We start from the raw sequence: 21,295 nt of genomic DNA on the forward strand, positions 1-21,295 counted from the left end.
TGTGATCTATAATTGTAGTTGCTCTATTATAAAAATAACCATTAATATGATCTAGAGTCTTTTGTCTTTATTGAGAAACATTTTCGTAATTTATTAAAGATTTTAAGCCTTACTAAGGATTGTTTTGCTCAAATGGATTACTATATTGACAATCCAACACCGCAAACATCTAGATTTTATGGAATAAACTTCGATTAAAAAAAAAATTCAAAAAACAAATTTGCTTTGAGTTTGATTAAAGGCTTTGCAGAATGGATGGCTACCAAATTTGAGAGTTACGTGGAAGTGTGGTAGCCATCCATTTTCAAAGCCCTGGATCAAGCCCGAGGACCCATAGTGAGAGTAAAATCCTTACCAACTTAGTGAGGGTAGTTGGACTCATCTTTATAATAAAAGTTCTGATTTATTGTTGAAGACTCTTGATTTTTTTTTCTCAATAATTCTTGATTTTTCCTCAAAACTCAATCTTCACTCCTTAAATTAATTTTAAAAGAAACAAAACAAAACAATAATGAGTAACATGCTCATGCACGTAACTTAAAAACTTAATATTTATGTAAGATTAGAATTACCTTTATAATAAATTTAAGAGACTACTTTAAAATTTTCAAATATATAGTTGAGCATTATAGTATGCATCATTTATGGCCTAATGAAACTTTTCACTTTTAATGGAGCAACCTTCTTGGATTTCACGAGTATTATGCTGGAAACCTGTTGCAATGACTCTTGTTTGGAACTCTAAGACCTAATTTACGTATGAATTTTGATAAAATAACGTCATTTTAGGCACACACACCCCCCTAACGCCCCTTTCTCTCTCCTGCCCATAGTGAAAAAAAAGATCACTACATTTACAGACATGATCCAATGAAATGGGATTGTAGAAGATAAAATATATTAACTTAAAACAAAATAGTTGATTTTCACTGTTGAATCTTATTTTTAAATTTGGACGCTCGGAAGTTGTTCGTTTTCAACACCTTGGATCAAGCTCAAATTTTTTTTTCTTTTAAGAATTTGAATATTTTCATGAAATCTAGAAAGCTATGATGTTGGATCGTCAATGTTATAATCAATGAGAGCCCAACGGCCTTTTTTAACATTTGAAATCTTAAAAAATAAATCTATGAAAAAAGGACTTGTGCGTAAAAGAGAAGCTTTCTCTCTATTCTTGGTGTCATTTGCACCACATGTCAAACGTTTGTTGGGTTATGAGCAAACACGTCGGGTGTGCACCAAAAAGGACGTTATATCATCAGCACTCTTTATGTATAGGTCGGTTTTGTGGACTCAAAAAAATAACACACAATCCCAACCACATATGCACTACCAATGGTTGAGATTTTACATGTATTCAAATCTCAAGGATAATATCCAACCGTTGGATGTTGTGTTTACACTGTCAATACCTTGTGTTGTTTGTCGAGTCGACAGAACTCAACCCTCTATGTAGTGTCCTATAAAGCAGTCCCAACCAATATACATCTAGAGGGCTGCTATTGTCACCAATTCCTATGCAAATCACCAAAGAATTGCACCTAGTTGGTGTGTCGTTGGTAAAAGCTGGTGAGGCAATAGAAACTCTCTAAATCTATTGCTATAGGTATAATTGAAGTCCCTTAAATTTTGGTCAGTAGCAGGGGACACAACATTAAACCAAGATCACAAAGTCCTCATCAACACAAGAAACCAACATTAAGAATTGCATGGGTACCACAACCAACAATTAAACACAAGGGAAGGCCCTGATAAAAAAATCATAAACATGATTTATCAACAACTGATGTATGAATTGGTTCATAAACAATATCGTGGATTGCAAAAGAAGGTGAATGTCAATCAACGAAAGCGACCATATTTTTGTTTGAATCCTACGGAAAGGTCTTAAAACCTGTAGAACCAAATAAGAACATGTCAGGAGAAAGGAACCCACATTATACTTATGCCAAGCACAATTACTGTCAAATAAACAGGACCCTAATGTATACTCACGGATTCCCAAATCGAACAACAACACAGGTGATATTGTCAGAGCTCCCTCGAGAATAGGCTTCTTGGATGAGTTTTCTTGATGCTGCTTCAGCATCTAATATGTCATGCACCATGGCGATTGCATCCTAAACATATATTACATGGAAGACTTTAAGATGTTTAAGTTCGAAAAGCAGCTTTACAATGCATAAAGCATTCAGAATCAGAGAGGGGGGTTTAGACACAACAGAAAAAGGATTTTTTTTAGATAAAAACATTGGAAGAGCAATTTATAGCTCGCTGCAGATTCCATATCTCAACTGCTAAATGGGTATCACTAAATTAGAATTCTAGATGGGTAACATGTTTAACAAACAAGTATGCTTAATATAAAGAAATTCAAGACAAAATGTTTGATATTGGAATTACTGAGAACATATGTTTGTTTAGGAACCTCTGTGGCGTATTATAGATAGGGGATCAAAACCCAACCTTTACACTTGAATCTATCAAAGAAAAACATATTCATACAAAGTGGGAGAGAAGTGGGGCGGGAGTAGAGAAGCAAATGAAGTACGCACAAATCTTTTTGCTCCCCAAGCCCATCCAAATCAATTATTTTTCTTTTCTACCCAAACAACCCAAATGCTTTCTAGCATAATAATTATGAAAAAATAAAATAAGAAATCTATAAAAAGGATAATGAAGGGTGCATTGCTCATTTCAATTTCCTTCCAACTTCTCATTGTACAATCAGTCACTGGTACTTGAATAAGTAAAAGAATGGACTTGATACCATACACATTATATAATGAATCTCCCACAAAAAAAAAAACCATAGTGATCAGTATGATGAATTTCAGATGCCATATGCTCTTACTACAAGATTTTTGAATTAGACTGTAATGCCCTATAAAAATATAATAACTAATAGATAAGCACTTACATTATTTGACACAACATTCCAAAGTCCATCACTTGCAATGATTAGAAACTCTACACTGTCAATTTCTTCCTCCTAAGCAAGGAAAAAAGAAAACAACACAAGCAAAAGGAAGGGGTAGATAAGTAATCCAATCCATCACAAGGAAGAGGAAGAGCACAAAACAATAAGAAGCAGTTGACAAGATCTCAAGCTGAAGCTGTTCTTCTATATTTCCACATTGAAAAACGTGCTTGGTAAAACATAGATTGAAACAAACATGAAAGAGTTCCAAGTTTTCATGCAAGTAAAAGATAACAAATTAAATAACAAGAGAGTTATTGGAATAATGATGCAGATCCAGGTCAGAGTTTACAATTGAAGAAATCACTCATATCGCAGATAGAAGTTTTTTAATGACATAAAACTTCATGCACCTTATAAAATGAGATTATAACTAATCCTCAATAAAGAACAATCTCAACATTACAAAAGAGAACTTGAGAAAAGGTACCTGAATTTCAGGGTCCGCAACAACATAAGGCTTAAGCAGCTTGTCTCCAAATGCACGTGACACAGCAAGAACACCACCAACTCGCCATGTTCCTAGCAAAGGTCAACATCACTTTAGACGAGTATAAAATACAATTTGTGTGCAAAAATATTATAGACTAAATTATGCCTGTGACACCCTGCGTAGGGCATCATTTTATGTTTTCATTGGTACTCAATGATAAAATGTCTGGTTTCCGTATCAAGGGTCTCAAAAGTGAACCATCCATGTAAACAATATGTATCAAACTCTTAAGGTTTTAAAAATCTAATTAACTCTCCATGTATGATTTTAAACTGTATGGTTCCAAATCCAGGGTCTCCAAATGAATCCTCCATGTGAACAAATGCACCAATCTCAAGGTTTCAAAAACAATTGGCTCTTATTAATTTGGCAGTCTAGTTTTTCAAACAAATACTAATCTAGTCCATTCGGAGGGAATGAAAACTTCCCCTGTGAATACACATTAGGAGGGAATGAATGTCCCTGCCAACTTTAATAACCTAGGTATTTTCTACATAAATTATTGTTCTTCTATGTGATTGTGAACATCATTTTGTGGTTTATATTCTTTGTTGGCTATATCTCATACTAGAGAAAGTTTTCCTAAAAATTAAGGTTTGGCCGATAAAGTGATGCCTCCGAGAAGAGAAAGTAACTGCATTATTTCCAACTGGATGGAAAAATTAGAAAATCAGATAGGGGAAATCAAAGGATCATTAGAACAAGTTACAGAAATGTTGCTGCAACTTTGCACCTTTTGGAGTGGCACCCTATAGAAACAATTAAACAGTGAATCCATCAAATAACAGTGAAGACAACCCATCCAGCATGAACAACTGGAGACAAGTCTGCCTGTCTCTATGTTGAGTGTCAACAATCAAGTAGAAAATCAAAATCACAATTTCTGAGGGTCTCAAGATTGGCACAAAAAACCTATAAATAGGGAAATGTTCTCGACCTGGGATGTAATGATAGAATCCAAAACTCACAATGAGGATGATTACAATAAAGATATAGAGTTTGCTCGTGACCACAGGTTAATGTAACCCACCAAAATCATAAGATCGTGATTGGGATAGGTATCGAAGGAGTCAGGGTGTGACCATTATTATCCCAGGAAACGTGAGCACAGTGGAGATGATGTATCCTGATCTGAATTTCCCGAATCTTATGGTCAATTAAGCTAAGCAAAAGGTTGCAAATAGTCATCAAGGTAGCAAACGGTCTAGCTGATGACTAGGTCACGTGGTACACATCTGTATATGACACGTTGAGAGGACATCCTCGTTAATAGCTTCTTGAGCTGGGCTGTCCAGCCACTTCATGCAGGCGCTACTCAGGATTATAGTTATGCTGCTTGAGGATCCTAAGCTATGTGGCCTTTCCCCCAGTATATGATATGCACACACAAATCAGTTGCAGAAGACATATTTTACCTGCCCAAATAATGAAACCTCCGGCTTGTTCAATTCTTTGGCGTTCATCAGTCCTATCAGGCTTGTGATCAATAGACAATGGAACGGCTGCAATACAAAATAGACATTATCACAAACAAATGAATACCTACAAGCATGGTTTCATTGTGAGTTCATATTTTGGAACAGATCCAAGAAGTCAAAGACATACAAAAGTCTATACCTGTCCAGTAAAAGTCATTAATCTTAGCAGTAACAGGCCTCACGGCCTAGCAATATGGTAAATTTTTCATCAGCATACTTGCTATAATAAAGAAATATGTAACTCAAGGACGATCTTGGAATATTATACTTATTAGAGAAGATTCTCTAGGCCAAAAAAAAAAGTGTATTATATCTTAGAAACATGGTCGCCAAAGTATAACTTCTTCCACACAAAAAAAGTAATAATAACTTTTTTTTCCTAACGTGGATATCCCCACCCTTCTTTTTTTATTTTATAAGTATAAATTTATTAAAACCGAACCAAAAAGATACAAAGGTGGAGGATGAGAAATCCACCAGAAAGCAAGCAAAAGCAAAGGAAAGTCCCATGATCACACGCACCACCCCCTCAGAAAGTCCTATGTGCAACTGGTTGAGTCAAGGGTCAACCGGACCCTGGAGGGTGGCCCCAATGAATTCATTGCTATGTGGGGTTTTAAACACTTGACCTACCTTTAACAATTTTTTTTACTGTATTATAACAGTTTTCTACTGCATATCACCCTAATACACTTCCCAATCTCACTTCATAGTACAACTGCATGGAGAAGGCAGCCAACCTGAACCAGCTCTACAGGCGACTACTCTGGAATCTCCTACATTTGCAACAAGAAGTCGATCGCCTAACAGTACAGCAGTCGATGCAGTTGAACCAGCATCCTTTTGTTGGCCTTTTTCTTCATTGAGGTAATCAGCATCTGTTTGCTTAAATGCTTCCACTGTAGTCCAGGACAACAAGTCGTTAAATAATTCACAAGGCGCAATAGAAATGTAAGAAGACAATACAAAGTTATATTAGCAAATTCACCAACCACAGACCAATTGCTGCCTTTGTGTCTTTGATAAAATTTGGATGATTGCTCAAATTCTTAAAAAGATTGTTCTTAAGGTATTGTGCAGCTCTGGAGCCTCCATGACCTAAATTTAAGCAGAATATTCATGAGAAATCAATATTTAAATCAGTTTTTTAGAGTAATAAAGGTATAGAATGTAGACCTTCAATAACTCAATAATTCCATTACAAATCTATATAAAATAAAACACAACGGTAGCCCCCCCCCCCCCCCCAAGCTATAGTTTTGTGTGGGATAAACGTCCATTCCAACTTCATTTGAGTGAGGTTCACACTACACCACCTTTCCTGTTCTCTCCCTTAAACTTCATTGTCTTTCCTCTCCCCCTCCCCCCCTTTCATAGGGCTTAAAACAGGTCGGGCTGGATATGTGTCTACCCATATCTATATCCGGATTTTTTATTCGGATCCTACTAGCTCAAACTATATCCAGATTTTTTTATTTTCATTAAACCCATATTCGGATCCGACAGAATTAATTAATTCGGGTCAGGCAGTTGGATAATTTCAAACCATTTCAAAGTAATTTATTAAAAAATGCGACTTAAATGTGACTTGAACTCAAAGACCTCTCCCCTTTTGAAGAGAAGCTTTGACCACTACACCTAATACTCATTTGTTGATGAATGATACACTAAAAATATATAAAAATATAGCATACAATAGACAAAATAATATATCATTCAGATATAGGGATAAATCCATATCCAACCTGGGTCAAGGGACATCAACCTATATCCGACCCATATTTTAGTTTGGATATACTAGAAGGAACCAAACCTGCTAACAATCCAATTCCAATCACTCAGATTTTGGATAAAATCTGACCCATTTTAAGCCCTACCCTTTCATAATACCCCTCCAATTTTGCTATCTTTCCTCTTTTACCACATTTTTTCAATAATACCCCTCTAACTTTACTATCTTTCCTCTTTTACACCTTTAACCCACTTTATTATTTTTCCTCTTTTACACACCCTTAAACCCAAAGGTTTCTTAATAATACCTCTCCAACTTTATTATTTTTCCACTTTTACCCCCCTTAACTCCAAAGAGGATGCCCATGCCGTAGGCACTAGCAAACTCTAGTCAGTATCTAAAAGACTACGAAAAAAATGAAGAATGCCATCAAAACATGGTAGATTCTTAATGGGTGTAGTCCAATAGATGACAAACTTGAGCATTATCAGTTATGGTGTTTGTATTAAAGACAACAAACTAGGTATAAATATTATTAAAGGGTTAATGGTGTGTTGGTAAAGTCCGTGTGTAAAAATTCCAAACCAGGGATCAAAACCTCACCTTCACCCTTAAACTATTGAAAAAATAATAATTTAAAGAGTCGAGGCATACCATCAAAAACACCAAAGAACGCAACCATTTGACCATCAACTTCTGATATCCTTGTCTCAAAGAAATCCTCCATTGACGACCTTTTACCCTTAAAACTGGAATAGCCATAGCTGAACCTTCCACTTCGATTTTTAGTGAGGAAGCTACCAAAAAAACATGAGAGTTGAGCTACCAATACAATGTATGTTTGCATTAATAGAGGGACCAAAACCAAGTCCGGAAAAAAATCAAGTTGAAAATAATTGCTTTCGTGTCTAGAAAAATTGTTTTGTAAATTAATACAATTTGTGGTTTGTTGGGGACGGTCTGGAATGATAGGAAAGAACAAGCTTTTGGTGGAAAGAAGTCCTCAGTTTATGATGCCATCACCAACATTCTATCCCTCATTTAATTTTGTTGCGAGTTCTTCAAAGAATTTAGGGATCTTTATTTTAAGGATTTCACTTTTTTGGTGGGATTTTGTTGTAGGGAGGGTCATGGAGAGGGTGCTTTTGTTTGTTTTTGCTTTGTCTTCGGGTATGATGTTTTGTTTTTCTATATAAGTCTTCTCAACCTCCTTAAGTATGTTTTTTTCTACTGCCTTTAATAATGATTATGCCTATCATAATAAAATGGAGATCATGGGATCAACAATGCAAAAGTGCAACATGAGTGAAGTTATACAGATCCATCATATGGTCTAAGCTAACATTGAAGAAGTTACAACCAAACTGTAAATCTTAGAAGAACCAGCAGTAGAGAGGACATACTTAAATAATCCCCATTCTTCACCAAAAAAAACAGAAAGAAATATAAAGACCAATCTGTTAAAACCGATACTACTACAATATAATCTAAAAACTACAATTTCTAGTCTCATCAAAACAAATCCTTTTTTTAAAAAATCAGGTATTTTTAGCATCGTATTCAACCAATTTTGGTCAACTAGTCTCTGAGGAGAGGAAGAACATTATAGATTCTGTAGTTTGACCATATTCAGCATTCTTTTTTTCGGTTTGAAACCAAGGTATCCGGGCCTCTTAGAGCACCCCACTAATCCTCGGGGCAAGTGCAGTACCCTCCCCCACATGCTTCAAGTATTTTTTGTGATAAATCCCTGAGGGTGGCCCCTCACGACCTTTGCTTCCTGATGTGTGGTCTTGGCCATCTCACCAACCTCTTTGAGTTCATATTGAGCATTCAATATCCCTGTACGGTAAACTTGTTCTTGAAAGCTTTCTTTCTCTCCAAATAAAGGTGTAGTTTCGTCAAATTTGGTCAAGAGGTAGCCCCTTCCACTCCTGGGAGCTCAGATAGTTTAGAGTTGCCTAAAATTCGTCTTCACCAACTTCCATTCATTTTCTCAATATAAAGAAGTCGATCTTTTGTTTCATCAAAGTTGATCAAAATACACCCCTTCCACACCTGAAAGCTCAAATATTTGTAGTAAGCCAGAACCCCAAGTCTTCTCTATATGGTAAATTTGTCTTTGAAGTATTTTGGTCATTATCTTAATATAAAGGGAACCAACGAGTGTTAGGCGTATTGGCCAGGGCCTCCCTCCAAAAAGGAGAGGTCTTGAGTTCAAGATATGCTGTGGTATTGCATGTACCCCAAGGGATTTGGGTAAGATACGGTGCTCTAAGAGGCCGGTTACCTCGACCCTGCTAGTCAGGCCTACAGTTCTTGTCTTTTTTTATTAATGCCTCCAGTTTTGGACACCCCCGTCATCAAATATATATATAAAGGGACTGGGCTTTTGTTTCCTCAAAATTGGTCAAGATATTTCCCCTTCCACACCTGTGCCTCAAATATTTTAGAGTACTCCAAAACCCCCACTCTTTTCTATATGGTAAATTTGTCTTTCTGTATGTCCTTCCCTCTTTCAATATGAAAGGTTGGGCTTTTGATAATTAGACTGCACAAAACTTCATGGTCGAGTAGATCATTACTACCAGTTCAACTCACACATATTAAAACCCAATTATGTCGACAAATTTCCCCTCGATTTCTTAACGAAATTCATTTTGGGTCTGATTCACAAATTAATTCAATCATTTATGAAGTCAAATCAGATATGGCGACTTTGGTTATTAGATTTGCTTAAAGAGAGGAAAAAACAAAAAGAATCCAATCAATCAATAAAAGATAGAGAGATAGAGAGATGGGGATTGGGGAAAAAAAACCCTAAAAAAATTATCCAGTAAAAAAATGTTTGATTTTGGATTGGAAATCTAGAGATGAACGAAACGAACCTGATTCCTCCACCGCTGAAGAGGGCATTGGGATCCCTATGGTGAGAAATCATGTTTGCTGCTTGTGATGGTTCTTCATTGTCGTCCCCAACGAAGGGAGGAACTGAGAGAGGAGGAGGGAGAGGAGATTTAATGAGATCCGTTGCAGAGGAAGTCGACTCGACGTCCATGCTTTTTTTTTCAATATTCCCTCATTTATACACTCGTCAACCCCATCTCTCTCTCTCTAGATATAAAATTTGTATTTTTATTCCTGCTAACTTGAAATTACTAAAATCCCCTTTCTATGTTCAAAGAGCCACTATTGACACTCCAACTTTTACCTATTTTCGGATTTAGGGTTTTATATTTTCACTCAGTCAATACTCAGATGATATGGCAGAGACATCCAACCATAGATTTTTTTTTTTCTTCAAGACACAAAACTGTACACCCCCATAAATATGTGCAATTATGTATCGTGGGAAAAAAAATCTATAGTTCCAAGTCCATCTCACGTCCACTAAGTATTAATGGAGTGAAGACTTTCGAGTTAGGAAATCATAATTGTAATAATAATTGTAATAATAATTGTAAACAAGTATTGAAATTGTTTGATTGAGTAGTATAATGTTTTGTAATGCTTAGACTTGAAATTATAATTTGAGCCAATTCGGATTTAATAAATTAGTTAAGAAATTAGAGTATAATAAGTAAAAATTAAGGTGCCAATAACAGCTTTTTATTTTTATTTGGCTGTGATTTATGGACACCCATTTATTTATTAGTCCATACGTTTTTAAGGGCACACATCAAATTCAAAGGCTGATTTTGGCATCCCACCAAAATTCAGCACCCATCCAACTTTGTCATCCTCATCTTCTTTTTCGCCTCATCTTCATCATCACCATCATTGTCATCGCCAACATTGACATCCCCACCACCACTAGTCTCCACCAATGTCATTCCACAATTGCCATTGCCACCCCCAGCTTTGTAGCCGCCACCCGTCTTCCACTGCTTTTTTTCTTGACCACCATCATTATTGTTACCATTGCCATCAACCCTCTCATCCTTCTCTTCTTCTTCTTCTTCTTCTTTTTTCACCATTGCCACTTGAAAGGAAGACTTCTGCCATTCTTATTACTATTTTTAGAAACAAATACCGGTGTTTTTGTCAAGAGAGGGGGATGGTAATGGCCATGTTGACATTGTCCTCTCAACATAGATCAAATTCGGTTTTTTTTTCTAGAATTGTGTCAACAATCCCCATGTCGACCAAACTAGCAAACTTTCTTAACACAAACTTTACGAATTGCATCGATCATGGGTAAACTTCCCATTCCATCTTCATCTTCATCTTCAATCTTCTCCATATTTTTCTAGGGTTTCCAATAACCAAATGTGTTGTGTATGAGAGAGAGAGAGAGAGGACTAGGGAATAGGCAAGGACAAACTTCCCATTCCATCTTCATCTTCATCTTCAATCTTCTCCATATTTTTCTAGGGTTTCCAATAACCGAATGTGTTGTGTATGAGAGAGAGAGAGAGAGAGAGAGAGAGGACTAGGGAATAGGCAAGGACAAACTTCCCATTCCATCTTCATCTTCATCTTCATCTTCAATCTTCTCCATATTTTTCTAGGGTTTCCAATAACCAAATGTGTTGTGTATGAGAGAGAGAGAGAGAGAGAGAGAGGACTAGGGAATAGGCAAGGACAATGGGACAAATTTATCAAATTCTCTGGTGATGATTATCAAAGGGCCGTTGAAGAGAACACCCGAGGACTGGGAAGAAAGAAGACAATGGGGTGCTAATAATTCATAACTTAATTTAAATCATGAAATATTTTAAACATTGGGGGAGGACTAATAATTATGTGGGGTCTCTTTAACACTGGCCTTTTTCTATTTTCAGCTGTGGGTTGTCAATGAAAACTCTGGTTCTAGATCCCTTTTTATAGAGTCCATTGAGAATCAGAATCGAGAAACTAATAACCAAAACTGCACAAGGAGATAATTTTTGACAATTCAAACAGAGAACCAAAACCAATTTAAAGAGAAAATGTTTCTATAGTTTTAGTATCATTAATTTGAGAACTAGAATTTATAGAAATTGAAATTGACAATATTACTTGCTCTAGGTCTGGTTCTTTCAAGAACCGAACCAAACTGACACATTGAAACCCCTAGTTGTGTGATGTAAGGGTGTCAATATGTCAGTTAAGTATCGAATCAGGTGGATCTGGGACCAAACTGATAAAGATTGTATAAGATCTTACCCTTGTTGGATTGGATTTTATTTAATCTCAATATGATCCAATAATAATTAGATTTGGATCAGAACAACTTCAATTTTATATGCAAAAGATAAATAAACTTCATATGTTTAAACAAAATACATACTATACGTTACATAACTTTTCACATTTTACCAGGTCGGTATGTTATAAGGAAAAGTTGGTGTGTAAATAGCAGCTCTCAAAATCAAGGATCTCAGCAACCAAGCACCACCTAAGATATCATGCCTGATTCTGATTCTGATCCCAACATATATCAGGTCTCAATCTATAAAGCCAACAAACAGGAAGAGAATTCGAGGGACTACATGAAATTCTACCAACAGAGAAACATACCTCAAATTTTAACAAGGAGAAAGCCTGACTTAAAATAAATTTACATCACAATAGCAACCAAGGCAGTATAATTGTACACACATAATTTTAGAGAAATTGTGTGTTTGTGTTTAAGATTGATTTACATATTTATATCCTGCAAAACACAGATTATTATATATAAACGACTTGGTTAAATTGGAAAAGGAGATCACGGTCACCAACACTCCAATTAGGACCTTCGGGTATTTAAGAAATCCAATACAAGAAGGAAGCACCATTAGCAACAGCTACTAGTTGATTCACTGGTTTGTGGAGGCTTTTGTTTAAAGATGTTCTTTTTAACACCTGTTGAACCGGCAGCTAAGAGACTCGGGGTATCCAAAATCTGCACATCATAATCATCATCACCATCATACGTCTACATTCTTTTTTCTTCTTTTTTTTGGATAGATAACGAAATTTATTGATAAAGTGGTTGAGAAAACCAACTAGAAAGGATACAAATAGAACTTAAGAACTAGTACTAGTAATACAACAAAACCCAATTCCAACTAGTGACAAAATCTGAAAAGAAGACCCCCCTAGTAATACAACAAAACCAGTCATACGTGTACATTCTTGTTTTCTAGCATGCTACAAAGCAAATCTAGTCAGGCCTTTGGATCCGGACACCCCCGTCATAGAAAATGAATAATAATAATAATAATCTAGCTTCATGTAACGATATTTTTTTCTTCCTGAAAATGAATTGATTTGATAGAAAATGCAAAAAAGAGAGCATAAAGAAGCAGGAGGTCAAGAGAACCTACCTCAATGAGCAAAGAATATATATATATATAGGTAAATTAACAACTCCAACATGGTTCATATGATGATTAACACGAAGGCACATGTCAACAATCATATATAAAATTGACCACGAAACAAAATGCAAAAAAGCAACTAGCATTGTGCGTACCTTCAAAACAAGCTCTTCGAAGCATTGTTCTACATTAACTCGAGTTTTTGCACTACATTCGAGAAAAAGGCATCCATATTCCCTAGCAAAGTTGATCCCTTCTTTCTTTGTGACAACTCTTTCACTTTCCTGAGAATATCAAGTAACCTAGATTGTTTCACACCTTCAAATTATGAACGACTTTTGCAATATAGTTGGAAAAAACAAACCATTCAATAAAGAGACCAAAAAAACCCAATAAAGTTCGATTTAATCGGATAAGATGATCAATATTGAGTAGCAGTAAGCTATTGGCTCCAAATTGTCCTTCCAAGCCCTTTGTAAAATGAACGCATTCTTAAAATTAGATCTTTCAAAGAAATACCTTATCGACTTTGTTTCCAACAAGCATTTTGATGCAGTCTTGATTAGTTGAGTAGAGATCAATTTCCTTTGCCCATATGTCAGAAAGATTCGTGAATGTTTCTCGCCGTGTTACATCGTAAACTGCATCAATTCGGAAAAAAGATTACTAACATTTCACACCACAATTTCTTCATTAAATTTCTTGTTTTTTCTTTACATTCTTTTTTTTTTTTTTTGGTACGCAAACAGGTGAAGGGGGTTTTTATCCCAAACTCTTGCTGGCATCCATGCCAACTGGATTTTTAAGAAATTTTCCAACTTCTACATAATTAATGTAAAACTGCATTCCATGTGAACTCATACTATCACCAATGCAAATAAATTAAAAGGCAGGGTAATAAAAATAAACCAAAAAAAAAAAAAGTTTACCCATTATGACCCCTTGGGCTCCTCGGTAGTATGAACTCGTTAATGTTCTGAATCTCTCCTGCCCAGCTGCAATATTGAAATAACAAAGGTGGACACAATCAATCTTTTCTACCTTTACAGAAGAATATGTAGAAAAAAAAACTAAATGCAAGTTCTCATTGAGGTTATTTGCAAAGAAAAACAAACAAAATGGGAAGATCTAGTACTAATGAATGGGCCAAAGTCTCAAGTCAGATCAACAACACTTGTTCATTTCAGCAAATAAAACTCACAGAATCCATACAATATAAGTAACATGGTTGGTCCTCAGATGCGAATACTCTTACAATGATAGAAAGCATGGCTCTAGACAGAATAGAATGGAGGAATATGATTTGTTTAGCCAACCCCAAACCTTGGGGTATCAATGATGATGGAGTCTCAGTGTCTGACATGGGTGCTAAGTATCACAGGTATTGATTCCCAAAAACCCAACACCATGACGTGTTTATGCAATTAATTCCATAAGTTGGAAGATGTATTTTTAAAATCCTTCAGTCACTCGTCAAGTAAACAGTATAGATTAAAAGATTTATGTCAAAAGTAGTATCAGCATGTGCTCAATACATGAGATTGACACTCTGCTTGACAGGTTCTACTTAGTATTAGATTACACTATCACAGACAGAATGGGCCCTTGATGTGTACTCATCCAGATTGAGAGAGAGTTTTACTCTCAGGTTTTAACTCTCTCATAAATATTGTTAGTGAATCCCAGTTTTATAATAATTACTTTTGTATGTGTGTGTTTTTAATTATATACATATATTTGCCTCATCTTAAGGGAAAATTTTGGTATTCTAATCATTAGGGCTTTACTAGAAATATTGAAATGAAACAGAGGATGATCTAATAATCTCTCACTTCTACTTTTAACTTCGATAATCTATTTTTTTGCAATTTCAGCTTATGCCACAAGGACACATAACAAAATATGTAGGAGCTAAGGTACATAACACGCCAAATATATACAAGTCATCACAGAACAAAATTCTGAAGTAAATAAAAACCTAGGACACGACTATGGTCATAGCTCTAGTATACTTCTCCAAGGACACCGTAACATGACAGCTACATAATGATCCAAGGTTTGGTCGGATTGCATACATCCAACAACCAGAGCCAACAGAGTCTAAGTGCCAGCTATCTGACAAATATGCAATTAGATAACTTTAAGAAGTCCGAAAGACTGGTTGAATACTTATTAACCAGAACCTATTATTTTGGGTACTAGACCCATTCCAAAACCTTTACCCAACGATTTCGATCCTTCTCCAAAAGTTGTACTCGACATGTTGGCACCTCACTTTCTAATGAAGAATCACCTTACTCATCTACTTCATTTATCCCTTTTTCTTCTCTCAGTAGTAGACATTAAGAAACCTTGTTCTTATGTGTTGAGAAACAATGGGTGTAATAGAATATTAATAATTATTACTACTATGGGCCCAAAATTGGATAATACTGTAATAGTAGCAAAACAAAAAACATTGTTAAAACCATAGAACTCCGCAACAGTCAAACCTTTCGAGTACAGGGGATCTTTTTTTTAGTTTTCATTAAAATTGATTGTATCAAACAAGGATTGTTTGGTGATAGCTAGCTAGAGGTTATGAAATAAGTGGATAGCAATACTAGTGATACAAGTTAGGCCATAGCAAGGGTGAGTGGAAATGCAACCAAGCGCTGTTCCCTTTTGGGAGGGCTGCAGAACATGTACTTCTTAAGGGTATACGGAATGATTTGCCGCATAGGAGGAAATATTGATTTACATTGAAAAATAAAATTTTCTCGGAAAATGTTGAAACATCGAAAGCAAATCAGTAATTATCCAGGAAATTTGTTTTCTCGATTGATTTTTCAACAAAGGAGACATTAAATTATCCATAAGAGTGACTTATATTCACTCATCTGAATCACCATAACAATGAAAATCTTGTGAATTTTAACAATAAGATTCATGTAGGCACTCCATGGAAGCTTGGAAACTCTTTTCTTGGAAAAAATTTCCTTCAGAAAGTTCTATTATTTTAAAAATTCTCCAAAACATAAGGTTCTTTTTAAAGGGTGCACACATGCTCGAACGCACCCCCCCACCCACAGACAAACACCCCTCAAATATGTCGGAATGGAAGTATATAACAGATCAAATCTGCACATGTCATCAGAGAATAAAATTCCGAGGTACAAAAAAACCTATGAAGACAATACTATGGTCATCACCCATACTAGCTCTAGTATACTTCTCCAAGGACACCATAACATGACAGCTACACAATGATCCAAGACTTGGTCAGATGCAAACACAGAAGAAAGTGATGAGCAACAAATCACAAGCGGACAATAAAAAGAGAACCATTTGGCCCAGAAGTATTACCTGTATCCCAGATTGCAAGCTTCAACTTTTTACCCCCAAGAGTAACCATTTTTACCTTGAAGTCCACACCTAAAGAGAGGGAGGTAAAAGAAAAAAGATAGAATATCAAGAAAACAACGAAAAAAAGGTTTACCTGCACAACAACATTCTACTACAAAATATTACTTTTCTAGTGGTTAATTAAGCAGTAGCATCTAAACCTTGATAAATTTCAGTGAAGTTCAATGAAATCAACATAAAAGAATAAAATGTTGGGGAAAGAAACAAATCAGGTATAATATGTTACGTAACTGTTTACAACCAAGTGAGGTAGTGAAAGCAGATATGAACACACTTGAATCAACAGAAGACGTGGATTTAGACAAAATTGAATGGAGGAACGGGACTCATTCAGTCCATTCAACATTATTTATTGAGGCAATTCATGCCTCACCAAAGATGCCACCAAACCTTGTTGATAGTCAAAATCCCCCACAATAGGAGTTTTATCACAATTCACAGTAAAACCAACAATATCATGAAGAAAATCAATAATTGTGCAAGTTCTTATTAGTATGGAGAGGGATCAGTCAGTAAAAAAAGGCCATACATAATAGTCGATGTGTCCATGTCTTGTGACATACAGTTTGAAGAATCTATTGAATGTCGCACTTACCTTACCAGATGTCCCATGTCCACTTCAATTAATGAGGAGAAATGAATTTCCAACCCTATAAATCATCACAGGTGGTTTCATCTTTTTGCCACATAAACTAAAATCTTATATATCTCTCTCTTAGAGATAAAATGCCTTCCTTCTATATAGCATGTTTCTTTAAATTTAGGTATCCCATAACAAAAAAAAGGTGTGGTTGAATTGTAACGAAGTGTTTATTTCCCATTGTTATTTCATATATTTAATGAACCTAAGTAGACGAACTAACATGAATCACTATACTAATGGAATTGTTCATTTAACAATTAATATAATTTGAGAAAATGGATTAAGAAGTAAAATGTCCCCTTCCTAAAACAAGTCAACTTGTTAAGAGTTGGTAAATGTAGTGAGTGCTAATACCACATAAGATCTAGTTCGAATGGAATGGTAGGTTCTTTGAAGGGAATGAGTGCACCCCTTGCACAAGGTTCTTATATCCATAATGGAGTTAATCTTTCATTGGAGCAGGATCATAAGCCTTTAAAGGAGGGTTTTTTTTTTTTTCTTTTTTCTTTTTTGGGCTGCCATCTTGGCTCTTGCCCTCTTTTCTATCACTAAAATTCAACACACCCCCCCCCCCCCCCATAACCATATGTCATCATTCATGATTTATGTTAGTGGCACTTGCGCTCCCACATGGCAGATGTCCTCTTTGTCTGAAATTTGTCCATGTGAGTGTTTATACAATTTAAAAGAACTAACAAAGGGTATCCTATATTGCAAAAAAAAAAAAAAAAAAGGACATTTTTAGGGTAAGAAACTTCATCCATTTCAATCCTTTAAGCACTCGAGATAATTAAAAAAAAAACAAGCACACGTTCTATTCAATCCAAGTATTCTTCTTTAATTTATAATCAAGATTCAAGATCTCAAACTTATTCCGATTTCAGAGTCTTCCTTATCTGATAAAACTCACAATCAAACACAATTCTACCTAAACAAAGAAAAAAAAGGCAATTTTTTACAAAATTAAAAGAAATGTATACCAATTGTTGGAGAAAGATCATCAAATGTATCAGAGGTGAAACTCATAAGGAGACTACTTTTCCCAACCCCAGAGTCTCCAATTAACAACAACTTGAACAAGTAATCGAATTCTGGCTGGCTTGGGCTCGAGAGATCCATCAATTTCAACTCTCTCTCTCTCTACATAAACCCTAATCACCGATCTATCGAACTCAACAGAAGAACAGAGCAGAAAAAGGTCGAATACGGAAAGGAGGCAAGAAGAAGACTCTTGAGATTTTCCACTGTTCTTCCACCGATTGGTTTCTTTTTCCTTCAGAAGTCAGTACAACGCTAATATTATATTAAGTTGCAATCGTTAGATAATCTGATTGATCGATCAATTATAGCCATTGATCACAGGATTTTACGTCATGGGCTTAGTTTGGAATCGGGTTCCTTTTGACTTGAAAAGAACTGGTACCACGTGGCAAAAAACCTCACTAGTGTAAACATCAAGTTATTATTATAGCGCTGTCAATGGGTCGGTTTTGGTACGGTTTTATCCTACTTCCATCCATAACCATTATATTTTTTCAATTTTTGACTTTTTGATTCTAAAATAGGTGAAATCGGATCGCTTTGGAATTTTATTTTTTTTTTCAAATCATCTTTGTAAATTTTTTTTTTAATTCTAATATATTATCATCTACAAAATATCAACTTAATTTTCATTTATTTCAGTAAATACATGAGTTAATAATTTTTTAAAGAATTAAATTTATCTTTTTACAAATAATAGAATCGTAGAAGAGATGGCTCATTTTAAATTCCAATGCATAATTTATATGAAAAAATTGAATAACTTTGTATAACATTCTTAATTAAAAAAAATGTAGGAAAATTGTAAATTATGTATATATTACAAAAAGAAATGAAAAAATAAATCAATTCCGACAAAGGAGTAACTATTGGATAAAACCTAACAATTTCCGTTCCTATGAGTTGGTTCCATATTAGACCTGACTCTAATCAACTTCAATAAAAAGGAAATCGAAAGCACAGCTTTTATTTCCTGTAAAATGAGTACCCATGGACACTCCTACATAATTGGTATGAGGAGTAAGAGGTACAAAATGCATTTCTTCTGGTTACCAATGACACCTTTGAATCCATTGACCAATGGCGACTCTAGACAACTCTCTAAACTCAAAGTAATCGATGATTCTTATTTCGAAAATTGCATAACTACAAATGCTATAACTTTTAGGATACCTTGTTATCATAAATCATATATATATATATATATATATATATATATATATATATATATATATATATATATATATATATATGGGAAATGTTCAGCACCCTAAGTTTTACCACACACTTTAACAAACGTTTTTTGTCCTACATGGGTTAGAAGTTTTGGAATGAGCTGATTTTTGGTGAGGATGATCTCTATGATTAGAAGATCATCCTCTCCAAAAATCAGCCCATTCCGAAATGTTTAGCCCCATGTTTACACGTTGAAAAATCGTGGACCGTCCATTTTTTGTAAATCAATTTTGATGGTGTTAGAAGTTTTGGAATGAGCTGATTTTTGGTGAGGATGATCTCCTCACCATAGAGATCATCCTCACCAAAAATCAGCTCATTCCGAAACTTCTAACCCATGTAAGACAAAACGCGTTTGTTAAAGTGTGTGGTAAAACTAAGGGTGGCGAACGGGACCCTATATATATATATAGGGAAATGTTCAGCACCCTAAGTTTTACCACACACTTTAACAAACGTTTTTTGTCCTACATGGGTTAGAAGTTTTCGAATGGGCTGATTTTTGGTAAGGATGATCTCTATGATTAGAAGATCATCCTCCCCAAAAATCAGCCCATTCCAAAATGTTTAGCCCCATGTTTACACGTTGAAAAATCGTGGACCGTCCATTTTTTGTAAACCATTTTTGATGGGGTTAGAAGTTTTGGAATGAGCTGATTTTTGGTGAGGATGATCTCCTCACCATAGAGATCATCCTCACCAAAAATCAGCCCATTTCAAAACTTCTAACCCATGTAAGACAAAACACGTTTGTTAAAATGTGTGGTAAAGCTTAGGGTGCTGAACGGGACCCATATATATATATATATTCAATAAGTGAAATACATTTTTTTTTTAATAATTGAGTATCTCGATGGACAATGGATCAATCCATAGACCATGGTTTTGTCCAAGGACTAGTCTTAGAGAATGTACAATGCCTACACATCACATGCACTAGGTAAGTGAGGGTGCAATATTGTGAATGACCCCTGAGGATTTAATGCTCATACTAGGTGTTGAACTCACGACCTACAGATATTAACCACTTATCAATCTGGAATAGCCATTGAGCCAACCTCTCAAGATTAATATATGAAATACATTTTTGTTGAATATTATAATATATTTATTTTCTAATAAAATAAAAATCTACTATCATTCATAAGATGGAGGAGTAACTAAGTAGTGTATGGTAGGATAACTCATTTGATATATCATCTAATTAATGTTTCAAAAATTCATTATCAATAAAATAATGACATTAAGAAAATTTTTATGTTGTGATGATCTCGAGGTCCCCAACTTCAACATATAAATAAATAAATAAAAACATAGAAAATGATAATAAATAAATAAAAACTAAAAACTTAAATGTTTATGAAAACATAATTAATTATACAAGAAATACAAAAAAAAATCTACCTCAATTTGCATAAACATCTTAGACTTCCTGAGAGTGCTTCGACTAAATTATGACTTACTCCCTCTCCCAATCAATGATGGAGATTCCTCCACACTTCACCTTAAAAATCACTAGATTGGGATTTCATCTCCTTTTAATGAAAACTCTAAAGTATCTAATTGTTTTTGTATTTTTCTTGGTATAGTTTCTCTTGAATTATAATAAAATCATTATTTCTTTTTTGCATATAATATGTTTCTTCATTTTCTTTGTTGGAGGTGCATCTCTTTCATTCAAAGAAAACATCGAAGGGAAAAGGATCATGCATGCCCAATTTTAAATAAATTTATCAAACAAACTCCTAATTGAAAATACAATCCATTTAAGACCCTCTTTTTCAAACATTGACTTTGAAGGACCTTTTAAAATATATTTTTTTAATAAAATACCAAAACTTATCTTTCAAACAACATTTAAATACGTTTTAAGAAATTGTCTCACCCCTGTTTTAAAATTGATTACATGCACCTAGATATCATTTTTCGCTTATAGATCAATGAACAATGACGTAAAAAATCTTTGATTTTTCTCTCTAAAATTAGATATTTTTAATCTG

At 34.9% G+C, this 21,295-nt stretch overlaps 2 protein-coding genes across 4 annotated transcripts; both read right to left on the bottom strand.

Annotated features, from left to right (window-relative positions):
* Positions 1-1,712: 1,712 nt before the first annotated feature.
* LOC147404187 (Protein phosphatase 2C family protein) lies at positions 1,713-9,800 on the bottom strand. Of its 3 annotated transcripts, XM_086440042.1 has the most exons (9): positions 9,572-9,798; positions 7,338-7,480; positions 5,951-6,049; positions 5,692-5,850; positions 4,889-4,975; positions 3,411-3,502; positions 2,921-2,992; positions 1,996-2,120; positions 1,713-1,894 (listed from the first exon to the last, which is right to left on the bottom strand). In XM_086440042.1, the coding sequence occupies exons 1-9, from the start codon at positions 9,739-9,741 to the stop codon at positions 1,888-1,890; spliced, it is 954 nt and encodes a 317-aa protein (XP_086296168.1). In that variant the 5' UTR covers positions 9,742-9,798; the 3' UTR covers positions 1,713-1,887. The 3 variants fall into 3 exon arrangements, with proteins under 3 accessions (XP_086296168.1, XP_086296169.1, XP_086296170.1); XM_086440043.1 differs by lacking the exon at positions 2,921-2,992 and having other exon boundaries at positions 9,572-9,800; XM_086440044.1 differs by lacking the exon at positions 7,338-7,480 and having other exon boundaries at positions 9,572-9,742.
* Positions 9,801-12,210: 2,410 nt separating this feature from the next.
* LOC147404188 (ras-related protein RABC1) lies at positions 12,211-18,306 on the bottom strand. The gene is made up of 6 exons (XM_086440045.1): positions 17,999-18,306; positions 16,316-16,384; positions 13,900-13,965; positions 13,490-13,611; positions 13,126-13,254; positions 12,211-12,552 (listed from the first exon to the last, which is right to left on the bottom strand). The coding sequence occupies exons 1-6, from the start codon at positions 18,135-18,137 to the stop codon at positions 12,445-12,447; spliced, it is 633 nt and encodes a 210-aa protein (XP_086296171.1). The 5' UTR covers positions 18,138-18,306; the 3' UTR covers positions 12,211-12,444.
* Between the last annotated feature and the right edge of the window lie 2,989 nt (positions 18,307-21,295).

The sequence above is a fragment of the Akebia trifoliata genome, chromosome 4 (genome assembly GCF_017979445.1).
Source record: "Akebia trifoliata isolate Shusen 1 chromosome 4, ASM1797944v1, whole genome shotgun sequence".
NCBI classification, from domain to species: Eukaryota; Viridiplantae; Streptophyta; class Magnoliopsida; order Ranunculales; family Lardizabalaceae; genus Akebia; species Akebia trifoliata.

Bases quoted from the DNA above. Each gene is read 5' to 3' on its own strand.
- LOC147404187 (XM_086440042.1), bottom strand. From the start codon at position 9,741: ATGGACGTCGAGTCGACTTCCTCTGCAACGGATCTCATTAAATCTCCT. The intron at 4,976-5,691 runs GTTGGCTGCCTT...TTTGTATTGCAG, and splicing joins CGCCTGTAGAGCTGGTTCAG to CCGTTCCATTGTCTATTGAT. The intron at 2,993-3,410 runs GTACCTTTTCTC...TTCCTTGCTTAG, and splicing joins TTGCGGACCCTGAAATTCAG to GAGGAAGAAATTGACAGTGT.
- LOC147404188 (XM_086440045.1), bottom strand. From the start codon at position 18,137: ATGGATCTCTCGAGCCCAAGCCAGCCAGAATTCGATTACTTGTTCAAG. The intron at 13,966-16,315 runs GTAATACTTCTG...TCAATATTGCAG, and splicing joins GCTTGCAATCTGGGATACAG to CTGGGCAGGAGAGATTCAGA. The intron at 13,612-13,899 runs GTAAACTTTTTT...GAATTGATGCAG, and splicing joins AGCCCAAGGGGTCATAATGG to TTTACGATGTAACACGGCGA.